This window comes from Podarcis melisellensis, assembly GCF_964234715.1.
Source record: "Podarcis melisellensis genome assembly, chromosome: 4".
NCBI classification, from domain to species: Eukaryota; Metazoa; Chordata; class Lepidosauria; order Squamata; family Lacertidae; genus Podarcis; species Podarcis melisellensis.
In genome coordinates, this window is record NC_138531.1 from 44,425,896 (window position 1) to 44,442,422 (window position 16,527).

Here is a 16,527-nt window from a genome sequence, read left to right on the forward strand (position 1 = left end):
AATTCCATGAATGTGTTTCCATAGACACTATGAAAGCATATGCTGTATTCTGAGGGGTAAATGCAACCCTGCAATATCATATCAGGATTATACCAAGTATGTGCTTGTCCTGAAACATCAAGCCAGCCGTGGGTTTGATACTTGTTTTATGTTTTGTTTGTTTATTAATAAATTTACAACCTGCCTTTCAGGATTTAGTGCCCTTCTAGGGCAGTGTATAGAAAACGACAAAACACGATAGACAAAATCAGCACCATCAAATTAAAATCCATATTATACCCCATTTACAGTGAGCAGTGATACTTCATCAGAACACAGCTATTAATAGAACACAGACTGAAATTAAATGGCTTTAAGAATTCTGTTGAAAATAAACTATGATAGGGCCACAGTTACTTCCACGAGTGCAGAAAGAAAAGTGCTTGGTACCCAAGCTGACATCTCTTATTGATGGACCAGAGAGCAGTACCTCAGAAGCTGATCTTAAAGCTTGAGCAAGCTCATACAGCTGCAGGTGATCCTCCAGATATCTTAGTCCCAACCCATTTTGGGTTTTAAGGCCAAAATCAGTAGTTTAAATTGGGCTCAGAAGGAGATAGGCAGCTGAATGTTTGTCGCCTTCTTGGCCATTAGACCCACTATTGGTCTTGTCTGCGCAATCTGCCAAAGTTTATATTTGCATGCAGGAAAAGTCCCTAACTCATCAATGGTTTGAGACCCATTGCCTACCTTCACCTGGTTTAGCTGGCAAGTCGAAGTCATGCCCAGGGTGTGACTGCTGTCACATGCTGACAGTTTCTAGCAGCTACAGGTGAGAGCTGAGTGCAGGATGGGGATGGAAGGTAGACAAACTACCCCAGAAGGAGCATGGCTTAATCTAGCTATCCTCTTTCTGAACAAAATAAAGTATAGAAAAAATGTTTTTAAACTTCATCCAATGGTTTTATATTGGAATTGCGTCTTTATGTTTTTTATGTATACAACTCCTGTGTATATATTGTTATAAAACATCTTCCTGAAAAAGAAGTAATGGTCTTGGTACAGTAGCAGGTGCAGCACACGCTTCTCTTATATGAAAGAGTTAATAGTCTAGAATGAGAGTAAAGTAAGTTCAGTGAACCCCAAGGCAATGATTAACAACTGTTTGAGTACTTTGGAAGCATCTCCCTCTTAGAAGCATTCCTAAACTTGCCTCTGTTGATCCTCACCTTTGAACTACATAGTTACATTAACTGAAAAGCAAATCAAAATTTAGAATAAAAGATTTGGTAGAGAATATTTAAATGAAACAGAAAATCTTTCACAAATAGTTCATACACAAACAGTCCATACATCCAGACTTCTTTGAGACTATTTGCTAGATGACACAAAAGTAGAGGATGTTTCTTTTAATGGGCCAACAGGAGTTGAATTTCAAGAAGAACTCCTTTAGTCTTTTGATAGCAGGAGCTGCCTGAGGCCGTCCTGTGCTATTCTCTGTATTTCAGAAGGAAGCATTATTGAGGTCAGTCCACTGAGTAGAAAAGGTGGCTAACCTGTGACTCTTCAGATGTTCTTGCTCCAGCCAATGGCCATGGATGGTTGGGGCTGGAATTCAGCAACACATAGAGGACTATAGATTAGCCACCATTGCTGTATAGCAGAAGTTTTCAACCTTTTTGAGTCCACGGCTCCCTTAACCAACAACATTCTTTCTGTGGTACCCCTGTGGGGTTCAGGAGCCCAGTTATGTCACCCCTTTTTCACCCTCCCTTGTGGAGGCCTCGTCTCCTCTCCCCTCTCCTTAGGAGTCCTCCAGGCAGCAGCTGCTACCATCTCTGGTCTCTGAGCTGCCCCCCAAAAGAGAGGTGCCTCACAGAGGCAGCATTCACCTGCAGAGATTATAGCCAGGGTTGCTGCAATAAACAGCTGTGCAAGGCTTTGGAAGGCAGGTGCAAGGCTTTGGAGGGCATCAGAGGAAGGAGGGAAGGAAGAGTGACAGTGTTGTCCGCGGCACCCCTGACCATCATTCAAGGCACACCAGAGTGCCATAGCACACTGGTTGAAAACCACTGGTGTATAGAATTGCAGCCCTAGCTGCCCTAGCCCTGCAGTGATTCAGAGTTCACTAAAGATAATGGCCTGTTTTAAATGATCCACTTCCAGCACCATTCTTATTAAACTATTCAGAAGCTATATGTGTTTCACAAGCCATAGTATCCTGATTTGATATGAAACAACCATACCAGCAATGGTTTACTAATTTCATTTATGAAAGAAGGACTGGTTTTGATCAGATGAATTAAGCATAGCTTCTAGCTGCAAATGTTTCCGATTGTGTTCTTTTTCCTTTAGGTGTCTCACCCTCCTCAATAAAGTTTGGAGGATTTTAAGTAGCTGCAGGAGTACAGTGGTACTTCTGGTTACAAACACCTCGGGTTACAAACACTTTGGGTTACAGACGCCGCTAACCCGGAAATAGTACCTCGGGATAAGAACTTTGCCCCAGGATGAGAACAGAAATCATGCGGCGGCAGCAGCAGCAGCGGGAGGCCCCATTAGCTAAAGTGGTACTTCAGGTTAAGAACGGACCTCTGGAATGAATTAATTTCATAACAAGAGGTACCACTGTATGTTTATCACAGAGAGCATTAGAAGTATTGGCAAACAATATTCCATGCTGTACTGTTTTCATCAGCATTTAAATTTTGTCATACTGCTTGTAAATATGTGGGGGAAACACAGTGTAATTTTCACTTGAAATTACTCAGTAGTTTCTGAGACAAGAAACATTTCAACATGTTTGTCTAGACAAACATTTTAAGTGGCAGCATTACATTTCTACTGTACCTCTACTCTTACTGTAATGGCCAGTGATTTTTATATAGCTGTCATCGCCTTTCTCTTATTATTTGTAATCAAATTATGATTACCATTTAATTTGTATTGAAAAAATTCTTATACCTGTAGTTAGATATCAAAGAGATGTATGCGCTCACAGATGTATGTGTATGTCCTAGATACCTCTGTCAGATTTGGATTTTTATTGTGATTGATGTTACTCTTAATCAACTTCTTTACTCAGCTATCTGGGGTGGTATCTGGAGTGAGTTGAAAAGGATTAAGCACTTTTGCCCTCTTACCGTAAAGCAAGTAAAGTTAGCCTGAATGTTTAGGGCTACAGTAAACTGGGTTTCAGTTAACAATTCAGCAAAAGTTGCTGTTGGAGGCAGAGATCTCAAAGAGAGGTTTTTTTCAAGATAAGATTAACATCACAGATGTTAGACGGTAGACTCGTAATCTGGTGAACCGGGTTCGCATCTCCGCTCCTTCACATGCAGCTGCTGGGTGACCTTGGGCCAGTCACACTTCTCTGAAGTCTCTCAGCCTCACTCACCTCACAGAGTGTTGTGGGGAAGGAAAGGAAAGGAGAATGTTAGCCGCTTTGAGACTCCTTAGGGTAGCGATAACGCGGGATATCAAATCCAAACTCCTCCTCTTCTTACGTAAAAGCAGAAGATAAGGAACATAATTGGCATGAACATGCAACCTTCTTGATGTTTTGAAGTGATTTGATGTCTTTTGGATTTTCATAACATGTTAGAAACTGCATAGAAAGCATAATTATTTGGACACCTGAGTGAGTTTGTGATTTATATAGGTTAGTAGTTTATTTAGATGAATAAATATGTACTTTGGGAAAGAATAATCAATTATGTCTAACCGTTGATTTCAACATTTTTATCTTCAATGTCACTTAACAGTAGAAATATAGAAATTATTTGGACTGATCTCTAAAATCTTAAAACAAATGGAGATTATTATATTGTGATATAGTTCAGCACCACTATAGTAAATAGATAATTAGATTATATTCCTGTATATGTAGCTTAGTGTTTGTTTTTTTAAAAGCAATTTGACTCTTCACCCTGCTTTTTAATGGTGACTCAGACTTTTAGGGCGGTTTCCTTAATCTACCTATCTTTTTGTCAGTAATCCTTTCAAAGGGAGGCTCCAGAAACTGCTGCTCCCTTTGTCTCCATGGATGATTAACCTTTCCTATCATTGCAAAATTGAGCCATATGGTTGCAAAAGCCATAATATAACTCATGGTCCAGAAGTCTCTGCTTCCAACTTATTTTTTTTATTAAAAAAAACCTTCAGGTTCCTGTAACATGTGGTTTAGTGGCCTCTTCTAGAGTTAAGCAAGTATTTCTTGCATCATTTTGCTCTTTGACAATTTTCTGTTATGTATAATATAGTCTTTGTTAAGGGAGTTAACTTCTGAATGCTACTGTCATCCCTGAAACATGTTTCCAAGTAACTGTTCGAGAGGCGGGTGCCAAGCTTCTTTGTCTGCCTCTCCCTCTAATTATGTTTTTACAAACTGGTTTGGTGTTTTTTTATGCATTACAGGTCTTTAATGCAAAAACAGCTGAGCTGTTGAGTTACCACCAAGTAGAAATCCAACAGAAATTCCCCAAAGAAGGGTAGAGTATTTTTTTTTCTTTGCATACTTGACCGCTTGTCATTCAGGCTGCAATCCTAACCATATCTACTTGGAAGTAAGTGCTATTGAATTCAGTAAAGCTTTCTCCCAGGTAATTAGGGTTAAGACTGCAGCCATAGTACGATATTGTTAGACTTTAAACTCTCCATGAGCAGAAAGTCACTTCCACTCTTCACTTTGCTTTGCCCCTGTGAATTTATGCCCATTGTTCTCTGTGACTGCAGCCATCCACTCCATGCCTTTCAGAAGTACGCTGGAGACCACAGGGGGCTGCAGTGAGGAGTAGGAGATGGGAAAGACCTGTTTCTTGGGTGGTGTTTCATTCACATGTCTATGGATCCAAGCCTACACATTCCTACTTAAGCCAGTGAAATGGTTTGTAGGCATATGAGGCAAAGTTTGGAAGACAGACGTCATTGCAATAATGTAATATACTTTTCGGTTTTTCTTTGTTACTGTATTTGTTTTTAATCAATAGTTAGCCTCAGTAGTGGGTGTTGGGCTGGGGTTGTGTTGCTGTAGAAGAGAATGGGGTAGGTGGCACTGGTGCATTTGTGCCACACCAACCACTCTACTATCTCACTCCCCCCTCCCAACACCTCCCAGTAAGTAGTAGCACCATAAACAACCAGAGATCAGGTGAACAGAAGTGGCACTGGGTGTTTGTTAGCTTTGCACAACATTTTTTTAAGTTGGAAAAGTAGCAGCCGATCTCGCTTGCCTTTGACGTAAGGGCTCTTCAGCTCTCTCTTCTTTTCTGCTTCTTAACAATTTTATGGTAAGAGGAATTACAGTAATGTTAAAAATCCACTAGATTCTGCTTCGTGACAAACTGGTTGATACTAAATGAAAATGATGTTAGTAAATTGTCATTCATTTCTACAAATTGTCATTGGTAGCAGAGTTTCCCAAACTTGGGTCTCCAGCTGTTTTTGACTACAGTTCCCACCATCTCTGACCACAGGTCCTGCTGGTTAGAGATGATGGGAGTTGTAATCCAACAACAGCTGGAGACTCGTTTGGAAAACCCCGTGTTGGAGGAAACAGATGAGATTTCATGATATTTGTGTACATAATGCCAGATGCAAAATACAGACTTCTGATACTAACCTTGGTTTTCTCTATGCTTCTCTTCTCTATGCTTCTCTTATCTGTTCAAGGTGGGTAGAACAAGATCCAAAGGAAATACTACAATCTGTCTATGAATGTGTTGAAAAAACATGTGAGAAACTGAAACAACTGAATGTGGACATTGCCAGTATAAAAGGTATCACCCACATTTTCATAAAAATAATCATTTTTTGAAGCAGTGGTCAGAAAGGGCACATGTCTGAACTTTTATTTAAGAATAAAACTGATATGTTAAACTATTAAAGCCAATGCAAGATGTTTCTGGAGTGTAGTTTATTGGTGTGTTGTTATTTTGTCAGAGTTTCCTTTCATAAGATAGGATAAGCTGGAAATGAGGCAATAAATAGGTTGCGGTTCGTGCAATGCTGTTCTGGAAACCCAAGGGAAGTGTGTGGTCTCTTGCATAGGGATTTCAGCCATCCCTTCCAAAAAGCAGCCTGCCTTCTTTATTTCTCCCCCACCCCAGATTAAGGGATTGCCCAGTGTAGCATTTTATTTGGTACAAAGGGCTGCTGCTGAAAGCAAGTTCTGGTAAATTATCTTGCCCCTCTGCCAAATGTGTGAACAGGAACACTTTGTGAATACATAGGTTTTTCTGGATCCTAACAGTACAGTATCTTTATTCTGTGAGTAAATTGTATTAAGGGGGGTGGAATTAACAGGGAAAGCGTTTATACAATAGAAATTATGGAAAGTATTGAAATATTTCTAAAGGATGAAGTATGCCATGTCAAATCCATCAAATGTTAAAATTACGTTCTGTTTTTAAGCTGTTGGGGTCTGCAATCAGAGAGAGACAACTGTGGTTTGGGACAAACGAACTGGAGAGCCTCTCTATAATGCTCTAGGTAAGTATTTTTTTTAATAGGGATGCAGTTTTCCACTTGACTATGTGCTAATCATTTTATTTATTTATAATGGAGTATAGTGAACTTCCTGAAGCTAATTTATCTTGGAATCCAAGCCTATGAGTGAGATGTATCCAACACGGCGCAAGCAGTAATCTACTTGCACAAGAGGACTTCCCCCTTCCTCTTCTCTCTCTGTACACCTGTAAAATTTGCTCCAGAGGGTTCCCCAAACCTCTGTAGCAGGTTTTTAGAGTCCACATTGAGGCTTCAGGGGAGAGGTTGGAGGTTCTGTTGTGCAACTGGAAGTCTGTTGTTCCAGCAGAACAGCAGCACTGAACACAACCCTATGTCTTTTTCATCTCAGTACAGTGGTGCCCCGCAAGACGAATGCCTCGCAAGACGAAAAACCCGCAAGACAAAAGGGTTTTTCGGTTTTTGCGACGCTTCGCTAGACGATTTTCCCTATGGGCTTGCATCGCAAGACGAAAGCCCATAGGGAAATGTCGGGGACCTCTTTTAAATGCTGGCGGGGGGGAGCAAAGCCTTTTTCCCCCCTCCGGACTTCAGAAGAGGTCCAGGAAGGCCAGCGGGGGCGAAAGGCTTTGCTCCCCACCGCCAGCATTTTAAAAGCGGTCCGGGATAGCAGGGAAGCGCTTCCCGCTATCCCGGACGGCTTTTGAAGGCAGGCGGGGGGGAGCAAAGACTTTTGCCCCCCGCCAGCCTTCAGAAGAGGTCCAGGACCTCTTCTGAAGGCTGGCGGGGGGCAAAAGTCTTTGCTCCCCCCTGCCTGCCTTCCCGGGAGAGCGGAAAAGGCAGCGCTGCCTTCCCGCTCTCCCGGAAAGGCAGGCAGGGGGGACAAAGACTTTTGTCCCCCGCCTGCCTTCGGAAGAGGTCCAGGACCTCTTCTGAAGGCGGGCAGGCGGCAAAAGTCTTTGCTCCCCCCCCCCCGCCTTCCCGGGGGCTTTTAAATCGCCCCGGGACAGCGGAGAATTCCTCCGCTGTCCCGGGGTTTTTAAAATGCTGGCGGGCGGCAGCGAAGGTTTCGCTGCCGCCCGCCAGCATTTTAAAAGCCCCCGGGACAGCGGAGACTTTTCCGCTGTCCCGGGGCGATCTTAAAATGCTGCCAGCCCGCCAGCATTTTAAGACCGTCCCGGGACAGCAGAAAAGTCTCCGCTGTCCCGGGGGCTTTTAAAATGCTGGGGGACGGCAGCGAAGCCTTCGCTGCTGCCCGCCAGCATTTTAAGATCGCCCCGGGATAGCGGAAAAGTCTCCGCTGTCCCGGGAAGGCAGGCGGGGGGGGGGGGAGCAAAGACTTTCGCCCCCCGCCAGCCTTCAGAAGAGGTCGGGGGACAGACTGTCCCCGGACCTGGTCTGAAGGCGGTTTCCATAGGAACGCATTAATTGATTTTTAATGCATTCCTATGGGAAACCGTGCTTCGCAAGACGAAAAACTCGCAAGACGAAAAGACTTGCGGAACGAATTAATTTCGTCTTGCGAGGCACCACTGTATATATATAGAGAGAGGGGGAGGGCATCAGCTTTGGGTCTGAATTGTGTTGTTGTTGTTGTTTAGTCATTTAGTCGTGTCCGACTCTTTGTGACCCCGTGGACCAGAGCACGCCAGGCACTCCTGTCTTCCACTGCCTCCCACAGTTTGGTCAAACTCATGCTGGTAGCTTCGAGAACACTATCCAGCCATCTTGTCCTCTGTCGTCCCCTTCTCCTTGTGCCCTCCATCTTTCCCAACATCAGGGTCTTTTCCAGGGAGTCTGAATGGCATTAGCCTTTTGTTAACTGTTATTCATTCATCTGATTGATCTAAATATTTCTAACAAATAGCCTGTTAAATTGTATTTGGTTCTTGTAGAATGTTGTGTCATTGTGGTCCATATCACATGCTTTTAGTTGTATTAGCTCTATAATAAGAGGGAAACACATTTTAAATATCTTACTCGATTTAAGATGATGCCAGCTTGTTAATAGTCACTTCACAGTACCGTGTTGCCTGCAACAAGCAAGAATTATCCCCAGGAAGGGATACTTTTATTATTTATTGTTCAAGTGGTCTGTGTGTGCCAGAACATTGAACACTTAATATGTGAGGACTTTTGCTCACATATTTGCAAGCCTGGGTTAATTCTAATTATATTATAATTGCACTTTCATGAATCCTTTCATGAAAGGCAGATTTTTAAAAACCTTAAAAGCTATGACAAGGGGGTCAAAACTCTGTTTATGTAGCAGTACTTACTCATCCACACTACTTGATGAAAGGGAGAGGATAACACAGTCCGTAATGAAGCAACCCCCCCCCCCAAAAAAAAATTTAAAAACATATTTCTGCTTTCATGGGAGAAATGCCAGAACACACAAGCTCTGCTCGGTGTGTAGAAGTTATTTGGAGAATAACTTCTCTGTGGTGGAAGCCTGAATTACTGAAATTTTCAGTAGCATAACCCTAATCAATCACTTACGTTTGTCTTTGTGTTATAGTGTGGCTTGACCTAAGAACCCAGTCTACCGTTGAGCGGCTGCTTAAAAAAATTCCAGGGCACAATAAATCCTTTTTTAAGGTAAAATCTCTTGTTTTTTTAACAATATGGGGAAGTGAGGTGTTGATGTGAGATTTTAACACATTGTACTTGCTATGTAGTGAATACAGTTTAGGTTATTGTAGCACAGGAATAACCTAACTACTGTTGTCAATGCTCTGGTTACCACTTGGTTAGATTACTGCAATGCATTATCTGGCTCTGAAGATGGTTCAGAAACTTCAGCAGGTACAGAATTCAGCAGCAGGGTTGCTCACCTGGCCAAGATGGTTTGAGCATATTACACCAATCCTGGCCTAACTGTAGTGGCTGCCAATTAGTTTCTGGGCCCCATTCAAATTGCTGGTTTTGACCTACAAAGCCTTAAACAACTCAGGACCACAATACGTCAAGGACTGTCTCTCTCCATATGAACCTACTCCAATCCTGCAATCATCATCTGAGGCCCTTCTTCATATGCCTCCTGCGATGGGTCCAGAAGGTGGTAACACAAGAATGGGCCTTTTCTGCAGTGGCTCCCTGTTTGTGGAATGCTCTTCCCAAGGAGGTTCGGCTGACACCTTCATTACACACCTTTAGTTGCCAGATGAAAACACTCCTCTTCAACCAGGCATTTGACTGATTAACATCCTATACTCTTTTAAATGTGTTTGTGCAAGGCAGGTTTATTGGCTTGCACATAGTGCGGGGGGGGGGGGAGTGTCTTGTTTTTTATGTTGTGAACTGCCCTGAGATCTACAGATGAAGGGCAGTATACAAATGTAATACAGTAAATACGAGTAAGAATAACTTTCCTTGAGAATACTAAGAAAGGAGAGCAGAAAGCATGTTTTTAAAAGTTGAAGGAAGTATATGTGTTATCACTTGTAAGAAGGGTTAAATTATTCCTCCTATGTGTGAAGATAGGAACAAGTAGGATAGCAAGCATTCCTTATTTACTAAGAATATGAAACTACCTAACCCAAATTTTCATAGAAATAGAGATGCAAGAGGCTATTTAACGACTTCACTGTCAATTCATCTATTCTAAGCTACACAGAAATTGCCCCTCAGTGTTAGCATATTTCCTAGACATTGCCAAAATAAAATTATTTAGGAACATATGAGTAAAACAGCCTCTTAACCTATTTGCTTTGAAAACTTCCACTGTATAATGCAGGAGTTCTTTCTTTCTGATTGCCTCCACCATTATTTGCTTTCCAAACACAGACAGATAACCTGTATAAAACATGACCTTTAGAATATGTTCCTGTCTGTTTTGCTACGTGGCAAGTCTTCAAACTACCTGTTCACTTGATCTTTGGTACACGTAGGGTTTACAATACTAGAGAGTGACTGATGCTAATGACCCTTTTATTGTGCTTCTGCTGCAGATGAACCTTTTTGTCATTTTTACTGCTGGTGTTTCTCCTTTATGTTCTGAAAATCTTTCATTTTTTGCAGAATAAGACAGGCCTCCCACTTAGCACGTATTTTAGTGCTGTGAAACTTTGCTGGCTTTTGGACAATGTGAAGGAGGTCAGGCAAGCAGTTCAGGAGAGGCGAGCTCTGTTTGGTACCATTGACACATGGCTAATATGGGTATGTCTCAATAGGCTATATAGCAATCAACTTCTTTTGCTTTATACTTTCTCAATTTTAATCAAAGAACATTCAACGTTTTCTAAACAGGAAATCAGTTTTCACTGTCACCTCATCAGAATCATACATGTGCCTATACATTCTGCCTCCAACATTATTTGCAGCAGAATGTAATACACCTGAATAAAATGGGCATACATCAGTTATGGTCAACAGGTTTTAAGTACTCACCTTCCCCTCGCTTGTCTCATGAAGTATCATGGCGCTAATGTTTTATTTTGTGAACTGCCCTGAGATCTTTTGGTGAAGGGCAGTATATAAATTGAATAAAAATAAATAGTGTGTGTCAGATATGAATAATCCAAGGGATCATGGCTGCTACCCCTCCATGCATTCAGTGAATACAGTGGGATTGTGCATGCCTAGCCACACACACCTAGCAGATGCATGTCTGACGTAAGGATGAAAGGATACTAAAGTATTTAGGCTCCTGCGCTTAAAAGGGAACTTTGGCCAATTAGGCTTCTTGATCATATGAATCATACTCTTTCACATTAATGCTGAATTTGTAGCATGCCAGGGAATGAGGAATGGACAGTGGGTGCGATCCTGCTTCTCTCTCATGCATTCATTGAACACATGGATAGTGAGCATGTGCATAAACCTCTAAGATCTTGCATAAGAGTAAAATTCCAGTACATGTCCTAGAAACAGGAGTATTCATTAAGATAACTGTTCCTATTAAAGCCAAATACTGGGGTCCTCAAACGATAATGACATCTTCAGAAACAGCCTTGGTGCCCACCAGTACTCCCTGCCACTCCCTATTTTATTTTAGTTTAATGAGGTTTTTTGGGGGGAGGGTAAGCATCACCAGTTTTTGTACTATAGTGATTATAACTGTTTCTTATATTTCTGAATATTTCCTGTGAGCAGGAAAAGATTGGGGATCCTTGACCAAGTTCTTTAAATATAGTAAGAGTGAACAGTGATCTACCAGATTTCCAACTTCCATTTCTACGGAAGCAGTTTTACTGATCTGTCTTTGCTTTTTTTTTTTAATTTAAGAGTTTGACAGGTGGAAAAAATGGAGGTGTTCATTGCACTGATGTAACCAATGCCAGTAGAACAATGCTGTTCAACATTCATTCGTTAGAATGGGATACTGAACTCTGCAAGTAAGTACCTTGTCTGTCCATCTTCTTCAGTGCCTAGATTTGCTTTGACCATCTTCAAAAAGCCATACTGATGTACAGGTTTCTAAGCAGGTTTACTTGGAAATAAATTCTATTAGCTGAGTGGCACTCGGTCCTAATAGTTGTTTTTCCAGGGTCAAATGCGAAAAACTTCTAAATGGTCTGTGTTCTGAAACTAAAGAACAAGTTGTTGCTTAATAGCAATGAGTTTATCTGATTCCGACTTTGTAATAGGGATCCACGTGCAGCTGTATGTGTTTGAAAGATTAGTACAGAATAGATTTTGCAGCCATTATTGCTTATGGTAAAGGTTCAAATCCAGCTTGTCAAATGGTGGGTGGTCACAAGATACATCACAATTCTGTGCAGAAATCATTCTATAGCTGTAAAATATTGGGCATGAAATCTTGTCTGAATTAACCATTAGACTCTAAACTGGTAGGCCTCAAAATGTTATTGGATTACATCTACCATCATCCCTGGCCATTGACCATACTGGTTGGGGCTGGTGGAAGTTGGAGTCCAACAACATTTTCAGGGCCACAGGTTCCTCTCCACTGAGTAAAATTGATGTTCACTTCTTCCTCAAATTATACAAAACTCACTTTTAAAAATTCATTTCTCACTGTGTTTAACACACTTTAATCAAATTTAATTTTAGAGAGTGGAATTTCAATTGGTTAGGTACAACGAAACATGCATTCATGGATTTTCTGTGATAACCTGATGGGAGCAGTTCATTCCATAACTGAGAGAACACTTGGATTTAATTGTGAAATATTTGGTGGCATTTTCTACACCACAGCTAGCAAATAATTCTGTTTTAACCTTTGAGAAGTGAAAGTAGTATTGTCGTTTATTAGTAGGATACATAAGATTGTCACTGCTGGCTGCTTGTAAACTCTTCTTGAGGCACCTGTAGCGATGGGGAAGCCGATCATTTGCACACATAAGCTCAGGTCAAATCAAGCTCCAAAATAAGTAAAAAAAGAGAGTTATGCATGAAATATTTACATCTACACATCATGAGGGCTTGCAAACCTTTGCAACAATTTTTTAAACAAATGATAACTTTATTAGCTAAGGAGAAACTCAAGTGGGACCTCCGTTGGCCACACAGGTTTAGTGTGGGAACAGTGGCAAACCAGATTCCAGTTTTAACCAATCAGAAGAAGCATTTAAGTGGGCATTTCTTGTTTTGAGGCAAACATTATGGGCCCCATATATTCTCCATCCACCCCCAGTTCAACTTTTTAATTAACAACCATAAATAATTTTGTATTAACTTTTGGAAAATGTTGGGTTTCCTCCTCAGATTTTTTGGAATTCCTATGGAAATACTTCCCAAAGTGCGGAGTTCCTCAGAGATCTATGGATTGATGGTATATATACAACTTTCCCTTAAATTCTTTTAGTTAACAACATATGCATGAATTGTGCCTGCTTAATCTTGATCGAATAAGCTGGATAACTCAGTTCTGTGAAAAAGTTATTTTTGTAAAATAGGAGAAGGAATAGATTTTAAATTGGACTGTTAACTATCCTTCTTGAGAAAAGTTATATTTAGGAGATATAAGTTACTGTACAATTTTGTTTATGTCTCCCAATATTTTATATCTTATGAAATTATTGTTTTTTACGGAAAACTACATATGGAATTTTTGAACTGGCATAGAAATATGTATCGGTGCTCTTCCTTAACTAAGGCTGCAATCCTAACCTATGTTAACTAGAAATAAGCCCCACTAAATTCAGTAGGAGTTACTTCTGAGAAGACATGGTTAGGGCTGGGCTGTAAGTTGGGGCAGAGTCCTGCAGAATTTGTGCACGTGGGCGGCTATAAACGAGGTGTGTGTCAGGTTTCTGAGGGCTGAGTGTACATTTAAAACAGCTGAAGGACAGCAGGTTGTAGAAGGCTATTATAGACACTTCCACTAGGATCTAAGGTCAACTTCTCTAATGTTACAGTTGCACCGAAGGAGTTGATATTCTACAAACTTAAATGTTAGTGTAGAAAGCTTGCTGTCTGAAATATCTTTACTATGTTCCTAGTTAGTGACTCATTGTGAGCATTGGAAGAGTCTTGAACCCTTTCCCTGCAAAGACACACCCCTTCTCACCCTAGGAAGCCACTGGCAATCAGTGCACAGGCTGAACCCCTGCTATGTATGCTGATGTTGGGCCTTGCAGAGTTTGGGGTGGAGACTGATGGGGGCTGAAGCACCATACATGTCTGGGCAGTGGGAAATAGCTCAGTAGTGATTCAGCATGTCTGGTTCACTATAAAACACTCTGGATATGTTTTCCATCTGAAGATCAGCTACCGTAATGTTGGTTTGAAAGTTCTGTACAATTATGAACTGGAAATGGTCTAAACTTTATTAAAGAAGTGATTGTTAAAATGGGTATAAAATGACAATACACAATATTCTCTATTCCCAGACTTGGCTTGTAGAACAGTTTGGCAGGAGCCCTCTTTTTAAACAAGTACTGCAGCTCAATTGAGTCACTATCTAGAAGAAACTTTGACCCTCGTTCCCAGATTAGATAAAATCTTATCAGCGAATACTATATGATAATATGCAATTATCCAATTTAAATTAGTTTATGAATGCTCTTCACAAGAAAAGTATTCCAGCTTTCAATAGTGTGGCCCAAATCTCCTTTTGTGACCTCTGCAGCTAAAAAAAAAAAAGAAAGGGAAAAAAGCCATTTGCTTTAGACTCCAGTTTCTGAACTACCTTTAAATGGAAAGTGTTTGTGAAAGCAATAGAAATACTCACAAAAATTACTTGATACAGCTGATCTGTTGCTTAAAATGAAACAAATTGTAATTTCATTTCCCTCAAGTAATGGCCTCTCTGCTCTGTATGAGAAAGAGTGTTATTGGTGAATAGAGTACTCGTATCGGTAGTGGCCTTTTAAAATTAATTTAAAGCATTTGGATTGTTTACAATAATAAAAAAATAGAGCTATAACATTAGTGTCTTGAATACAACAGAAGCCATTGTGAATTCCTGTATTTCATTGTGGGATGTTTAGGGGAAGGTTGCAGACTTTTAAAAACAAAGTGCTTGGCAAATAGACTACAACTGAACTGAAAGTGTTTCTGTACAAAAATACTTTAACCCAAATTAGGGTGGTTAAACTTTCAATATTATGAATCTTGTACCTTTTTAATAATTGAAGAAGAGAAGAAATGGTTGCCAGTACAGCTTATCACAAGAACAGTAAAAGCTGCCTGTTCCCTTCACTTACTTGTCAACTATAAACAATGCAGGATCTCAAATTTTGAAAGGTTTGGCCTCTGATATTACTGTTAAGTAAGTAACTAGGGCTATATACTTTGAGTCATTTGAGAATAGAAGAGTGAAGTCCATTACTTTGAGTTCTAAAACTTTTGAATGTTTGCTTCAAAGTGTATAGGTCTGATACTCATTTTACCCCAAACAGCAATTTATAGGAGGAGAATTGACTACTAGACTACCAAGCTTTGAAACTGTGAACTTGTTTGTCTCTCTTCCCCTCCTCCCTTCCCACTACTTTTCTCGCTGACTATAGAAAATCTCCCTTACCTTGGTGAGTAGGATTTTGTTAGGATGTCCCCTACTCACATCTCCATCCATTCTGCTTAGATGCAGTGCATTTCTTTAGGGAGAATCCTGTAGCTTTTTGAAAGGGATTGTTTCAGGTGGCATCCTCAAATCAGACCAACTGAATCTGAAGCTTTTATTAGTGGTTCTGTTGAGGTGTTTACACTCCCCATCTGCTTAAAAAAGTTAAAATGGGAAACTACTATTTCTCACTCCCAACTTTCCTTGTGAAAGATTGTATGAATTGAGGGCAAAAACACTGAAGAGGAGGAATACTAGTTTATGGCATATATCTCATCTCACCTTCAAAATGCTATTTAATAAGGTATCCCCAAATGGAAATGCACTGACTGTACTCTCTGCATGGCTTCACTGAAGTGCTACTGCTCAGTGTACGTACACACACACACACACACACAATGCACCCTGCAAAAAAAAAAGAGCTGGTTTTGATGTGGGTGGCTTGGTGGGTACTAGGTGTTGGCATGCCTGGCTGTTTGCAAGCACACAAACATGTATTTTTTCTTTCCTTTTCAAGAAAACATCACAAACTGTTCGATGGTATCTTACAAAATGATCTCCTGTGTGTTCTTCCGCTAATACTCTGCCACAGTCACACCTGTATGTTAAGCACTGACCTCCCATTTTGAAGCATGTTGTTTACCATCTTATTGTAGCCCCACATGTTATCAAAAATCAAGTCGTACTCTGTGCTGTGCTTTAATATGTGTATAAATGGTAGAGCAAACATTAGGTGTAGAAAAGAGACTGCCACACTTGCGTTCCTTGACTGAGCAGAAAATGGAGGGCTGGGCAAGGATGTGGGAATGAAGAACAGGCCTCCCATGTACCTTGCAGTCCTGATAAATTGGTTGTTATTGTACACTGTTTCAGGGCGGCCCATCCCATTTTGCCACCTGAGGAGAAAAGAGGAGCTGCCTCTCCTCACTTCTCTGGTGGCAGGCCCCAGTGCCACCATAGGTGCCTCCCATCCCACCCCCATCGCCAGAGAAGTGAGGAGAGGCAGTAGCGAGAGCTCACTGGAACCGTCGCCACCGCTTCTCCTCACTTCTTTGGCAGTGGCGGCAGTGGGTGGAGTAAGTAGTAGGCAGGCACTAAAGTGGGATTTGCCA

At 41.0% G+C, this 16,527-nt stretch overlaps 1 protein-coding gene across 1 annotated transcript in view; it reads left to right on the plus strand.

The window, feature by feature from the left end:
• GK (glycerol kinase) overlaps nt 1-16,527 on the plus strand; it is a 32,661-nt gene that overhangs the window by 2,303 nt on the left and 13,831 nt on the right. Inside the window, exons 2-9 of the mRNA XM_081909075.1 lie at nt 4,396-4,469; nt 5,650-5,756; nt 6,391-6,468; nt 8,966-9,045; nt 10,468-10,605; nt 11,674-11,783; nt 13,117-13,183; nt 15,255-15,353. Of these exons, the coding sequence (XP_081765201.1) occupies nt 4,396-4,469; nt 5,650-5,756; nt 6,391-6,468; nt 8,966-9,045; nt 10,468-10,605; nt 11,674-11,783; nt 13,117-13,183; nt 15,255-15,353 (753 nt within the window). The remainder of the gene's footprint in view (nt 1-4,395; nt 4,470-5,649; nt 5,757-6,390; nt 6,469-8,965; nt 9,046-10,467; nt 10,606-11,673; nt 11,784-13,116; nt 13,184-15,254; nt 15,354-16,527) is intronic.